At 46.0% G+C, this 14,169-nt stretch overlaps 1 protein-coding gene across 2 annotated transcripts in view; it reads right to left on the bottom strand.

Annotated features, from left to right (window-relative positions):
- Positions 1-1,129: 1,129 nt before the first annotated feature.
- Positions 1,130-14,169, bottom strand: part of LOC110490468 (acyl-CoA synthetase short-chain family member 3, mitochondrial) — a 31,656-nt gene continuing 18,616 nt past the window's right edge. For both annotated transcript variants that reach the window (XM_021563871.2, XM_021563873.2), the window contains 7 exons: positions 9,234-9,329; positions 6,600-6,663; positions 4,731-4,812; positions 3,671-3,793; positions 2,350-2,449; positions 2,045-2,220; positions 1,130-1,668 (listed from right to left, as the gene is read on the bottom strand). In XM_021563871.2, coding sequence (XP_021419546.2) covers positions 1,585-1,668; positions 2,045-2,220; positions 2,350-2,449; positions 3,671-3,793; positions 4,731-4,812; positions 6,600-6,663; positions 9,234-9,329 — 725 coding nt within the window. In that variant the 3' untranslated portion in view covers positions 1,130-1,584. The remainder of the gene's footprint in view (positions 1,669-2,044; positions 2,221-2,349; positions 2,450-3,670; positions 3,794-4,730; positions 4,813-6,599; positions 6,664-9,233; positions 9,330-14,169) is intronic.

Below are 14,169 nucleotides of genomic sequence, written 5' to 3'. Positions count from 1 at the left end.
TAGTAGGGTGAGGCCGGGTTCTGCAGACTTTTCTAGTGCCCTACCCAATTCGTTGATATATATGTTGAAGAGGGTGGGGTTTAAGCTGCATCCCTGTCTCACCCCACAGCCCTGTAGGAAGAAATGTGTTTTATGTCTATTTTAACCACACGTCGTTTGTGTACATGGATTTTATAATGTTGTATGTTTTTCCCCCCAACACCACCTTCCATCAATTTGTATAGTCTCTCCCTCCCTCCTCCCAGTGTCACTCGCTCACATTACAGCCTTTCCCCCGCATGCTAGAGCAGCACCTCTCTCTCTCTCCCCCCTCTCACACTTTATCAGCTCATGTTAATAAATGAAATGACTTGCGTCTTCCCTCACTCGGATCGGGTTGTTGTCCTTGGGTCCGTTTGTAACGGTCTCTATAATTGTATTATTTATGCATATCAGGTCCAGGTGGGAAAGCCCCAGGCCCATTTCCTGAAGATCTCTACTGCCTTTGATTTAACTCCTGCACATGCGCAGTTTGGTGCGACACGGCCATTAGACCAGATGAGATCGGCTACAAAGTGTGATCTGGGATTTCTATTGGAGAGGCAGTTTCTGCCTATCTTTGATATTGGTACCCATTACTGGTAACACCATGAGGATATGACAAACAGGCTTTAAACTGCATAGCGGTTGTTTTGGTGGAGTCGGAGGTGAAACTGAGTTAGAGCTGTTAAATGCACAAGCAGCTCCTGGCATTATACCTAAAGTGGACATTGCCATTGGCTGCACGAAGTCGCATCAAGAGAAACATCATGCAGCCTTGTTTACAAGTTGGAACACTGGAATGTGAGATGGAATCTACACCTTGATTAGGCTGATAGAAATCCTCCTTATTTCATTTGAAGGATTTTCAATTTGAGCGTCAGTATTTCTATATAGCCTACTTTCTCCTTCTGAACTTCTAACACCAGTGGGATGGGTGTGGCTTTGTGACAATGATCAAGAGCAGCTTCTCACCAATTTGACAGCTCCAACACAGTTCCACCTCCGACACCGCCAAAACAGTTATGCGGGTGTCAGCTATCGCCGGTTAACACTCGATCTGATTGAATCTAGGCCTTACTCAGAGAATTGACCGTGTTCTGTAGCTATACCAAGTTTTTTCACATTTTATTTCACAGTGGTAAATATACTTCACATTTTCACAATATTGTTAACCACTGTTCAAGGTCTACCATCAAGTTATTTCATGTCATTTCTTGTCCTGGCTATTCAATGTCACCCCCACACAGAGGTAGTGACACCCATCTCTCAGAATGACTGTTCCCTTTGGGTAATGGTAGACAGTGCAACTGTTAAGTCTACAATTGGGAGTGTCTTCAGTGGAATAGTGAAGATACACTGTGACCGGTTTGCAAATCTGCTTGTGCTATAGTCAACTCCTGTTGTGCCATGTTCGTTGTCACGCCAACGAAAGTCAGAGGAGTAGGCTAAAGTACATACAGCTCTTGCAACCTGGCAGTTTTCTGTCTAGTCAGAAGAACAGTTCTAGTCCACCCTTCATGGTAGACTCTGCAATGTCGGCAGCCCAGGTGGAGGGTTAGAGAGTCACTGTCCAGTGGGTCTCAGCTCCTGTTTCACCATCTTCTCAATGTCCTTGTACACATCTGGGTCCTCAATGGTAGGGGATATCTGTGGAGATAGACACAGTCTTCCGTACTACTAGTAGTCGCAATATTTTCTTTCCATTTCTGTTTAAATCTTATTACATTGTGAGTGAATTTCATCTTTCATATAATCCTCAAACTTTTATTCAATTTGTCGGTATGAATTAAATTGATCCAACACCGACTCGCCAGATAATTGGCAGCTGTACAGGAATAATAATCCAGGGCTATTATTGGTGAATAATTGCCTCTGTCTTCCAGAACCAAACAAAATATTATTAATATACAGCCATTCCTCAAAGTGTGCTTGAATACCTCAGATTCTAATATGCTACAAAAACATTGTTGTTGGCTTCAATCCATGTAGTATTGACATGGTGGGTGAATGTGTGGTGAGTTACCGTGTATGGCTTCCCGTTGACCAGGTTAGCCAGGGAGGAGCGGGGGATCTTCCCAGAGCGGGTCTTTGGGAGACCTCTGACAATCAGCACCTTCCTGAAAGCAGCCACGGGCCCGATGGTCTCTCTGACCAGGCTCACCATCTCCTTCACCACGTCTCCCTGGCTCTTCTTTAGGTCTGAGACAGACCCACATACACAGGTGTTTGACTTTCTACAACCCCACAGTCACAGTAATGTTGGATCCCCAAATTGCTCTATTAAATGGACCTTTGTCCTGTATCTCTCTGGGTCACTGTGTCTCTTACCGTTTCTGAGAACACACAGAGCCAGGGGGACGTGGCCCTTCACGGAGTCCTCCAGACCCACCACAGCACAGTCCACCACGCCGGGGTGCAGCAGGACAGACTGGAAAACACAAAGCCTCTTAGAATCTGAGAGTGAAATACTAACACACTTGTAGGCTCAGCATTCCTGAACAGTCCCATTACAAGTCAGAATGTTGAACAAACTTAATTGTTGTTCCCCGGTTTTGTCCCTATGTCGGAGGTAATCTGATACAACATATCCACAGGGAACAGTGGAGGCTGCTGAGGGGAGGCCGGATCACAATAATGGCTGGAACGGAGTAAATGGAATGGCATCAAACCCATGGAAACCATGTATGTTGTATTTGATACCATTCCACTGATTCCGCTCCAGTCATTACCTCAAGCCCATCCTCCCCAATTAAGGTGCCGCCAACCTCCTGTGACAGGGAAGTGTTATCAACCCAAACTTCGCTAGTACAGTAGTCTGTATATCGGTTTGTACTTCTGGTTTTTATTATTCAATACTGATGCAATTTGCACGTGACAAACACTTGCACGATATGGCAGAGCCTAACCGAACCACGGACCAAACGGCAAACACTTTCACAATATGGCAGAGCCGAACCACGGACCAAACGGCAAACACTTTCACAATATGGCAGAGCCGAACCACGGACCAAACGGCAAACACTTTCACAATATGGCAGAGCCTAACCGAACCACGGACCAAACGGCAAACACTTTCACAATATGGCAGAGCCTAACCGAACCACGGACCAAACGGCAAACACTTTCACAATATGGCAGAGCCTAACCGAACCACGGACCAAACGGCAAACACTTTCACAATATGGCAGAGCCGAACCACGGACCAAACGGCAAACACTTTCAGCTGATTGTGAGGAAATGAGATTGAAAATACAAGCGACAGACCCTAAAGGTGCCGGTTAAACAACACTTTCCTGTGGATACCCCATCTCCACCTCCAACAGGACCAACAGCATGTACAACCTGTAAAGTAACTGTAAATAGCATTTCATTCAACATTCTGGCCTGTAGAGACTATTGAGTCTTTTTTAGGGTGACTTTGGTCAGACTGAAAATCCATGTTTAGGGATTGTAACACTCAGAGATGTTACAATACATTTGTGGTCAGGTTACATGGAGAAACCTTTTTTCTTAATGACATTTCTACTCCAGTCATTAACTATGCGTCTCCACCATGTGGCTGACACAGACGCCAAAACACAAGGAATAACCTGTTAACAGGTAGATTCATATCCATGCAACCTGGACCTATTATTCTCTCCGCTCCTACCTCTTCCAGCGCTCCTGCCGACAGCCTGTGGCCAGCCACGTTGATGACATCATCAGAGCGAGACATGATGTACAGGAAACCCTCCTCATCCACGTAGCCTGCGTCCATGGTGTCATAGAAACCCTAAGGTAAACAGCAGGTAATGACTGACGTTCAGATAAAATCACCACTCTAGTGTAGATCACCTTTGGGTGTTTTTGTTCTGTTATCTACACTGAGTGTACAAAACATTGGGAACACCTTCCTAATATTGAGAACAGCCTAAATTCATCGGCCCATGGATTCTACAAGGTGTCAAAAGCGTTCCACAGGGATGCTGGCCCATGTTGACTGTTGTTTCAACTTGGCTGGATGTCCTTTGGGTGGTGGACCATTCTTGATACACACGGGAAACTGTTGAGCGTGAAAAATCCAGCAACGTTGCAGTTCTTGACACGCTCAAACCGGTGTGCCTGGCACCTACTACCATACCCCGTTTAAAGGCACTTAAATCTTTTGTCTTGCCCATTCACCCTCACTGAATGGTACACATACACAGTCCATGTCTCAATTGTCTCAAGGCTTAAAAATCCTTCTTTAACATGTCTCCTCCCCTTCATCTACAGTGATAGAAGTGGATTTAAAAAGTGACATCAATAAGGGATCATAGCTTTCACCTGGATTCACCTGGTCAGTCTATGTCATGGAAAGAGCAGGTGTTCCGAATGTTTTGTGCACACAGTTTATAATCATACAGTACATTACAACCACTAGATGGCATCACTGGCCAGCACAAAATTAATCCACCTACCTGTCCCATAGAATCCAAAGTCATTATGCATATTGGTAAGTATGTGACAAATCCAAAGCAGTAGAAAACGCACACACACACACACACACACACACACACACACACACACACACACACACACACACACACACACACACACACACACACACACACACACACACACACACACACACACACACACACACACACACACACACACACACACACTAACGTGGTGAATTATTATCTGATGCTAAGACATTAATAAAGCCTAAAGGTGAGATAACCTACAGGGAACTTGGTGAAGTAGAGCTCCTTGAAAAGCTCCTGGTTCTGCCACAGAGATAAAGCTGCTCCTGGTGGTAGTGGCAGCCTGGAGTAGAGGAGAGACAGAGGGTGTGTGCATGGGTGAGAGAGAGAGACTAGTGTCTGACACGCAACAGACGGTAGCAGTGACTGAGGTGACACCGTGGGACAGCTGGATCCCCATGCCAATCACGGTGAGGACTATTACAGTGGCACTGATCCCCATACTCTGTGATGCTACAAATAACATCCAACAACAACTTTAGCAAATAACAAATGCGACAAAACAGTTCCTTTATAATTGTAATAATCAGAGGTCTAGGGTTGTCTTCTTTTACCCATGAAGCCATGATCACAATAAACCCCCACCCACTGGCTTCAAGATGTCTGAGGCACTGTTTTTCTATGGGGAGATAAGATACTCTAGGATTTCTAAACCCGTATGTATGTATAATACTTTGGGTTTAGCAAGTGTCTAAATTGGAAAGATAAGCCTGTCAGTCTATAAGGTTTATTAAAGAGTTGGGGGGCTGAGGTAGTGGATACCATTACACTGCACCTTTAGTGGGTTCAGACATGGAGCCCAGTGTCTGCTGGGCCTGACCTGACCCTCCGTGTGAACGCACACACAGGTATAGGGTGTCTGAACCTTTGTTTACCCAGGGTCACTCTCAATCACCCCCAAATGTTCTTGAGAGGGTCATCCAAGTTCAAGCCCTGTTCGCATCACACCCGTTTACAAAGCAGCATGTTTGTGTATTGTAGTTGCATCAAGAACAAATTACCTTTGAACAAAATTGGAATATATATATTTTTAAAGTCTGTACTGTTGGTGAGAGTATAGAAGCTTCCCTGTCTGTCTTTGACTGCAGCCAAATCTAGGGCACCCCTGGTATTGCTCTAGCCCGGAGAGGAAATGAACAAACCAAGACCTAATAATGTTCCATGGTTAAACCGCCTGCATTTATATCCTAATGAGGCTGTCACCCTTTTTTGAATGCACTTCCACACACAGACACAAAACAGCCTCTGAAGCAACAAAACAAACCAAATTCAATTAGGGCACTGATGCTTTTTCTTAGCGCATGAGATCCTCGCCACCCAAAGGAAATAACAATGCCTAAGGTTTATTTACACAATGCACTATAAGAAAATGCTTTTGATGCCTCCCATCTTGACTCTGGAAGAGAGATTCTCCATTATCAATTCACCTCAGAGCTAAAGGTGTTAGTTCTTAAACAGAGAAAAGGGTTTATTATAAGAGTTGTGGCTATTAGTTCTCTGATGAAAAGCTCCATAGCAGCTTGGGCTGAATCCATTGTAATCCACCTTGTTGGTAGAGAGACTGGCCGCAATAACAATGAGGTGGCGAATGGAAGATGGGAGTGATTTCCAAGTAACAAGCTCACAGATAAGAGCACAATGGGGAGGAAGGACTGATGTGCCCTCGCTGTGACCCGGCTCACACAATCAGCTCCCAACACACACATTCTCTCTCGTTCTCTCTCAGGTCCTTCTGTGGAAGCTACTACAGTGGAGACCTATCTGTATGGAGGAGGTGGTGCTGCATGTAGCCCTGGGTGATGGTAAAATGTTTTGTATGGTCATTTCAAAGTAAATTATTTCCATAAAACAATTCCACCCTCCTATTTGAACAGATAGAAAACAGGACTTATTTTACTGTGCTCGGGTTTCTAAAAGTGACAGTGTGTGTGTGTGTGAGTCTATCTCCCTGTGTGTTCATCCTCCCTGATGCAGAGACAGAAAGGTTTGCTACTCCAGGTGACAGAGGCAGTATAACAGAATGACTTAGCTGCTCACAGAGGTGTGGCCATGACCATGCGGCTGGCTTACCTCACCACAATATTTCCCAGGGTCCTTGGCGTCACCTCCTGCATATCATCGTCGATCACTGTGACTAGAGAAGGGAGAGGTGCATAGAAATCTGATTTATAGGGCTTATATTTCAGCAGTGGGCAATGTGGGATGTCAAAATGTGGGTTGCTCTGAAGTTCAACCTTTGTATTGATGGTGTGTGTTTTTTCTTTCCCCAAGCCAATATCCCTGGACTCCTCTCACACATGCCCATATTAAAATAAATACAGCGTGACATTAATACCTTTTTGCTGATTACAGTTACAGAGCCTGAAAAGCAGTGTCTCTCTCTGCATACTGGTCAGGTAAATTGACTGAGACATTTCAGAACATTTGGGATAGTTCCAGAGTTCCAGTCATCCCCATGGGCGGCACGTGCCCCCTCATATTTGTCCAAAATACATATTTTGTTTTTGTAAAAGTGTTGTTGTTGTTGTTTCTCTGGAATACTACTAGCCACCTAGAAATGTTATGAAGTTGGCGTTGGTGTTGGCTAACCTATATAGTAGCTCGTTGGGAGATTGAGAACCTAAGAAGCCATTTCAGGATATCAATCAAGTTAGCTAGTTTGTCTATCAACACTACATGACCAAGTATGTGGACATCTGCTCATCGAACATCTCATTCCAAAATCATGGGCATTAATATGCTATAATAGCCTCCACTCTTCTGGGAAGGCTTTCCATTAGATGTTGGAACATTGCTGCGGGAACTTGCTTCAATTCAGCCACAAGAGCATTAGTGAGGTCGGGCGATTAGGCCAGGCTTGCAGTCAGCGTTCCAATTCATCTCAAAGGTGTTTGATGGGGTTGAGGTCAGGGCTCTGTGCAGGCCAGTCAAGTTCTTCCACACCAATCTCGACAAACCATTTCTGTATGGACCTCGCTTTGTGCACGGGAGCATTGTCATGCTGAAACAGGAGAGGGCCTTCGCCAAACTCTTGCTATAAAGTTGGAAGCACAGAATTGTCTAGAATGTCATTGTATGCTACAGCATTAAGATTTCCCTTCACTGGAACTAAGGGGCCTAGCCCGAACCATGAAAAACTGACCCAGACCATTGTTCCTTCTCCACCAAACTTTACAGTTTGCACTATGCATTCGGGCAGGTAGATTTCTCCTGGCATCCGCCAAGCACGATTCATCACTCCAGAGAACGCGTTTCCACTGCTCCAGAGTCCAATGGCTTTACACGACTCCAGCCCGACGCTTGGCATTGCGCATGGTGATTTTAGGGTTGTGTGCGGCTGCTCGGCCATGGAAAACCCATTTCATGAAGCCCCCAAAAAAACAGTTATTGTGCTGACGTTGCTTCCAGGGGCAGGTTGGAACTCGGTAGTGAGTGTTGCAAGAGAGGATCGACGATTCTTATGCGCTACGTGCCTCAGCACTTGGCGGTCCCGTTCTGTCAGCTTGTGTGGCCTACTTCAGGCCTGAGACATTGTTGCTCCTAGACGTTTCCACTTCACAGTAACATAACTTACAGTTGACCGGGGCAGCTCTAGCAGGGCAGAAACTTGACGAACTGACTTGTTGGAAAGGTGGCATCCTATGACGGTGCCACGTTGAAAGTCACAGAGCTCAGGCCTCCCGAGTGGTGCAGCGGTCTAAGATACGGCATTGCAGTGCTTGAGGCGTCACTACAGACCCGGGTTCGACACAAGGCTGTGTCACAACCGGCCGTGATCGGGAGTCCCATAGGGTGGCGCACAATTGGCCCAGCGTTGTCTGGGTTAGGGGAGGGTTTCACCGGGGGTCTTTACTTGGCTCATTGCACTCTAGCGACTCCTTGTGGGCGGGCCGGGCGCCTGCAGGCTGACTTCAGTCGCCAGTTGAATGGTGTTTCCTCCGACACATTGGTGCGGCTGGCTTCCGGGTTAAGCGGGCGGGTGTTAAGAAACGCAGTTTGGCGGGTCATGTTTCGGAGAACGCATTACTCGACCTTCGCCTCTCCTGAGCCCGTTGGGGAGTTGCCGCGATAAGACAAGATCGTAATTGGATCGCAATTGGATTTCACAAAATTGGGAAAAAAAGTGAGAAACAAAATGGCACAGGTAAGGCCATTCTACTGCCAATGTTTGGCTGTGGAGATTGCACGCCTGTGTGCTCAATTTTATACACCTAGCAGCAACGAGTGTGGCTGAAATAAGCTGAATCCACTAATTTGAAGGGGTGTACGCGTACTTTTGTATATATAGTGTACCTTAGCTGCATGTCTGCTGGCAAGGTTGGTAGACTTTAGAAAAGCAAGCAATTATTAATTACTGAATAAGATTCACATTCCTTTCAATCTTTTACCCAGATTTTAGCAGAGATGCAGAGAAGCATATTTACTTTCTTTAAAAAAATAACCACCAGTCAGGAAGATACAGACAGCTCAAGAGGTTTTTCTGCTTAGATATACACTTTACATAAAATTAAGCATAACGATTATGGCTAGATTGCAGAAAAAAAGCTGTTTCAGGTGTTAGAAAAATGCTACATTCTCCAACTTCCGGATAGGGGTCCTAGCCACCCAGCCATCCTCACGTGCTTTGTGCCTCCTCAGACTTTTGGGGTGCATGACGCCCCTGGATAGTTCTGCTCTAATGAAAAGAGACAGGTTAGTTCTCACCATTGTATCCTGGAACGGGTTTGCCAGCCTGACCAGCAGGGGGAGACAGGGAGTTTCCCAGGCCAATACAGGAGGACGTGATGGCTGAGCCACTCTCTGATGAAAGGAGAGAGGGAGAAAGAGGACAGAGGGCATACAGGGTGAGATCATTAAGACTTTACACTTTTACTGCCACAACTCATGCAACTTCCACGCTACTCTCTTATCTCTGCAACACACATGCACTTTATAAACACACATTCACACGTGCGTACACACACACACACACACATAGAAACATATGCACGCATGCATGCATGCGCGTTGTCCTCAAAGATCAATGTAACGTCAGACTTTCAACTTTTTCCCCCACAACCATTAAAAGTTTTACAGAATGTGTAAAAGGGAACAAATTATTCACACTTTTGAGTCGAACAAAAGTCAATTTCATGCATGACTAGAAATAAAATTGTTTGCGATTGTCAGGCATGTCATCAAAGCTGTGGTTGAGCCCTATGTTCTTTCTGTGAGCAGAGTTAACCTACATTACCAGAACTATGACAGTTCCTATGGGCTCTCTGAGTCACACAACCAACCTCCACTCCACACAGCTTCTCCACTTTATACTGAGATATCTCTGTCTATTCTGTCTCCAGTCACGTGCCCACACAACACTACAGCCCTGGTTCCAACCTAAATACAGCAGAACCATCAAAGAGGTGACACATCACACAGGGGAGGCTCTGGTGGAGGATAGGAGAAGAGAATATAACCAATTGTCACCACCGCAAATAGTTTTCTTGCTATATCCTCATCATTGTATCCTGTTGTCATGGAGATATCTGAATGTGAGAGCACTCTAACCTACTTCACTTTCTTAGCTAGCGTTTTGGACTAAGCTTCTATCCATATCATAAGGCATTCTTTGCTTGGGGGGGGGGGGGGGGGGGGGGTTTGACTGTGATGGAGACGTCGCAGAACATCCCAGATCAATGAAGGGAGAGAAATGAATCCTCCTTTAGCCACCAGGGCAGTGCCCTCTGAACTAGAGATGTTCTGCACCTCTCAGGGCTCATTAATCATCAGCAGGTTAATCCCTCCCTGTAGACATCAAAGCCCTTCTACCTCCGGCCAACACTGACGGCCAACACTGAGGTCTCCCCCAATAGGAGACACAGAAGGTTGACCTATGTCTGCCTCGGTCTCACATACCTGGTCAAAATTCAGGACCTATCAGCCGGTGGCCTCAGCCACCTCAGTGACCAATGACAACAAACCAGCCACTGTTCTGCTTCCTCCTCGAGTGTGGAAGCAGGGAGATGACATGGTGTAGTAGGCCCGCCTTATGTTTACAGCTCTGTATATATATATATATATATATATATGTGGATAGAGATCAATAAACCTGTGCAGAGTAGCTGTGTGTGTCTGCTCAGCCCACATATAGATCAGTGCAGAAACGGCAGAATCTAACAACACATGTAGACCGTGACAGCCCTCTCTAAATGGGAACATGTGAGGATTACACAATAAACCCACTGAGCTGTGGCAGCAGCGTTGTGTTTAAAATCACGCTGTTAGCTGCAGTCGTTGTAATTGCGGCATAGATTTCAGACAGCAATTAAAGCTGGAACAGAGATGAGCAGTGACAACCAATATAATGGCCAAGTATAATTGCGCTCGCCGATTAAACACTTAGAAGGAAAACAATGCCCAGGGCTTAATGGTCTGCTTACATAACCAGGTACATTTGGGCTGTTAGTGGATACTAGAACACAGAGAATAAAACACCTTGGAACATCTCTGGGTTTTTTAAAGGCCGCCTGCAGCACTACCCAATTCCATGGGAAAAGTATAGATCTACAGTGCTTTATTAATTGATTGTTAACCGATCTTTGTTTCAAATACTTTCATTTTGTCCTGAGTTCTTCCTGATGTGTAAGGGGCAGCAGTAGCCCAGAGGTGAGAGAGGCGGACCAGCAGCCGGAAGGCTTCTGGTTCCAAGCCCTGTGCCGGGCAACACAAAAATGGGAATGGAACTGAATTGGAAGGCTACTGAACTCTGTCTGATCCCATGTAACATCGCCTGTCATTGTGCCCTTGAGCAAGGCACTTAACCCCGAACAATTGCTCTCACTGCTGCTAACCTTATGCCTCTCAACATGTCTGTGTTAGAGGTCTTCACAGATCCGCCCGAACTTGAATTAACCAGACCTGACCTAGGACCCGAGCGGTTTGGTCCGTTCAGATCCGGGTCCTACCTCTAGTCTGTGTGTATCTGGGAGTATTGAGAAGACAGAAGGCACATTTCCATTCTAACCAATGGCCAATACTTTAACATGCTGCATACTGCAATAGCCTTGAAAAACAGAGCTGTTTTTATTCCAGCGAGTGGAAGGAAGGCTATTAATATGCCACTGCACTGCTTAGTTCTCCATACTTTGAGTGTTCTTAAACAGAAAGGCTTTCGCTAAGCAGAAAACCGGACGTTATCGTTATATTCCCAATGACAGGGAAATTTACCTCGTGAAAACAAGCAGAGTCGACTGAGCAAGGCTCCAGATGACCACCAGAGAGAGGGATACTGAGAGGAAATCAGTGTGAAAACAGGTTTAGACATGGACGAGGGATGAAAGAGGTAGGGTCTCGCTCAATCTCTCTATCTCAGTGGTCAGATATCAGTACGCAAGCAAATCAATCTTCTCCAGACAGACGGGTCTGTTGGGTCTGTTGGGTCTGTGGTGGTGAGAGGCTGTTTGAGAGTGATGAATTAAGGGACACTGTGAGGCCATGCAGTGGGTGGGAGAGGAGGTAAGGGGAGAGGAGGGGAGGTAGCATTGTGCCCTTTCATAACAGGGTGCCGTCTAAAAGCCAAGCGTCATCACTGGTCTGTCTGTACAGACACAGAGCCACACAAATGCTTTATCTTTGTTTTGGGATCTCTGACATATAAACACTCATGAATCCACTCCCAGAACCACCTTGACTTGCTCTTCTCTCTAATCTCACATCGACTTTTACACAACCACATACAAACAGAAGCACAAACACACAGAAGCAAGCATACACACACACAGAATATTGAGTCAGACAATTATCTGGCCATTCCTGTCCTACATCTGACCCTTCTCACATGTCAGGTGTCAGATCTCAGAGGGCAGACTGTGTGTGTGTGCACGTGTGTTTCTGTGAGTCTGGGCCTGCGTCTGTGTGTGGAGAGAGCGAGGGGGATTGGATTGTCCCGATGTGCAGTTGCTGGGGTAACTTTGGGTTGTCCTGGTGATGTGCGGTTGCTGGGGCAACTCTAAGTCAGAGGATGACCGTGATCAGACAGCAGGCCCAAGGTCAGCAGACCCCTACTGGGGCAGAGCTAAGACAGAGAGAGGAGATGGCAAACATTCCTGCAGCACTGTCCTACCTCTCATCTCTCTACTGACCTGTCTGAACCAATAGACCAGTATAAAGAAAACCCTGGATTGAGTAGGTGTGTCCAAACATTTGACTGGTACTGTATATACACACACACATATTATATACACACACACATATATATATATATATATATACACACACACACACACATATATATATATATATATATACACACACAATGGTAATTTAATGTATTCCGTTCTATTTTGGATCAGAGTATATTATAAACCGGTTAGTTTGAGTATATTGTCATGTATGATGCACAATTACTTGTTTACTGTTCTAATTACATTGGTAAACAGTTATTAATAACTAAGGTTGGGGCCTCCCGAGTGGCGCAGCGGTCTAAGGCGTTACTACAGACCCGGGTTACATTCCCGGGCTGTGCCACAACTGGTTGAACGGTGTTTTCTCCGACACATTGGTGTGGCTGGCTTCCGGGTTAAGCAGGCAGGTGTTAAGGAGAGCGGTTAGGCGGGTCATGTTTCGGAGGACGCATGACTCCACTTTCGACTCCCTCGAGCCCTTTGGAGAGTTGCAGCGATGAGACAAGATTGAAAATTGGGGATAAAAAAAATAATATCATAATACCAATAAGGCACCTCAGTGGTTTGTGGTATATGACCAATATACCAGGGCTAAGGGCTGTATCCAGGCACCTCAGTGGTTTGTGGGATATGACCAATATACCAGGGCTAATGGCTGTATCCAGGCACCTCAGTGGTTTGTGGTATATGACCAATATACCAGGGCTAAGGGCTGTATCCAGGCACCTAAGAACAGCCCTTAGCCGTGGTATACTGGCCATATACCACACCCCCTCAGGCCTTATTGCTTAAATGTAGAGTAACTTTCTCAGGCCCTGGCTTGATAGGTGTGGCCCAGACAGGATCCGAGGAAAGGTCCACGCCTTACCACTAACAGAACATTAGAATATCTGTTTTAGAGCTTCAATAAAGAGCCCATCTAGTCCTGTCCAGACAGTCTGACAACCTCCCAGCCAGCAGTGAGCTGAGGTGCCAGACTGGGGCAGAGCTACTGGTTAATAAGCCCTTCTGGTTGGAGTAGCTGTACCTGGGAGGGAGGGAGGGAGAAAACCTCCATGGAGGTCACAGCTGCTGCTCAGTTCTGGATCGCACAGGCATGTGACAGACATGCACAAACCTACGTACGCAGATGAACAGGTAGAGGAGTAGAAAGGGAAACTGCCATCACACCTGCTCTAATAGCATCTCAAATTCCTCTCCCTCAAACCCACAGTGGAATGTTCATGCATACACATTTTCTCATTACAAAATGACCTCTAATAAGAAACACCAGCTTTACAGGCCTATGGAGTTTAAACAAGGCAGAGCTAGCTAACAGCCGACAGAAAACCACTGCTTGAGGAGCCAATGACACTAGCAGCCTCTAATGAGAGGCTAACACACACACACGTCTCGGAGGAGAGCCAGGCTGTAATTACGCTCGCGGCCTCGCCCACCACGAGCCAGGAACCTCTTAATGAGCCAGTCTGTGGGACAGG

This window comes from Oncorhynchus mykiss, chromosome 15 (genome assembly GCF_013265735.2).
Source record: "Oncorhynchus mykiss isolate Arlee chromosome 15, USDA_OmykA_1.1, whole genome shotgun sequence".
Lineage (NCBI taxonomy): Eukaryota > Metazoa > Chordata > Actinopteri > Salmoniformes > Salmonidae > Oncorhynchus > Oncorhynchus mykiss.
This window is presented reverse-complemented; position numbering and strand designations above follow the sequence as displayed.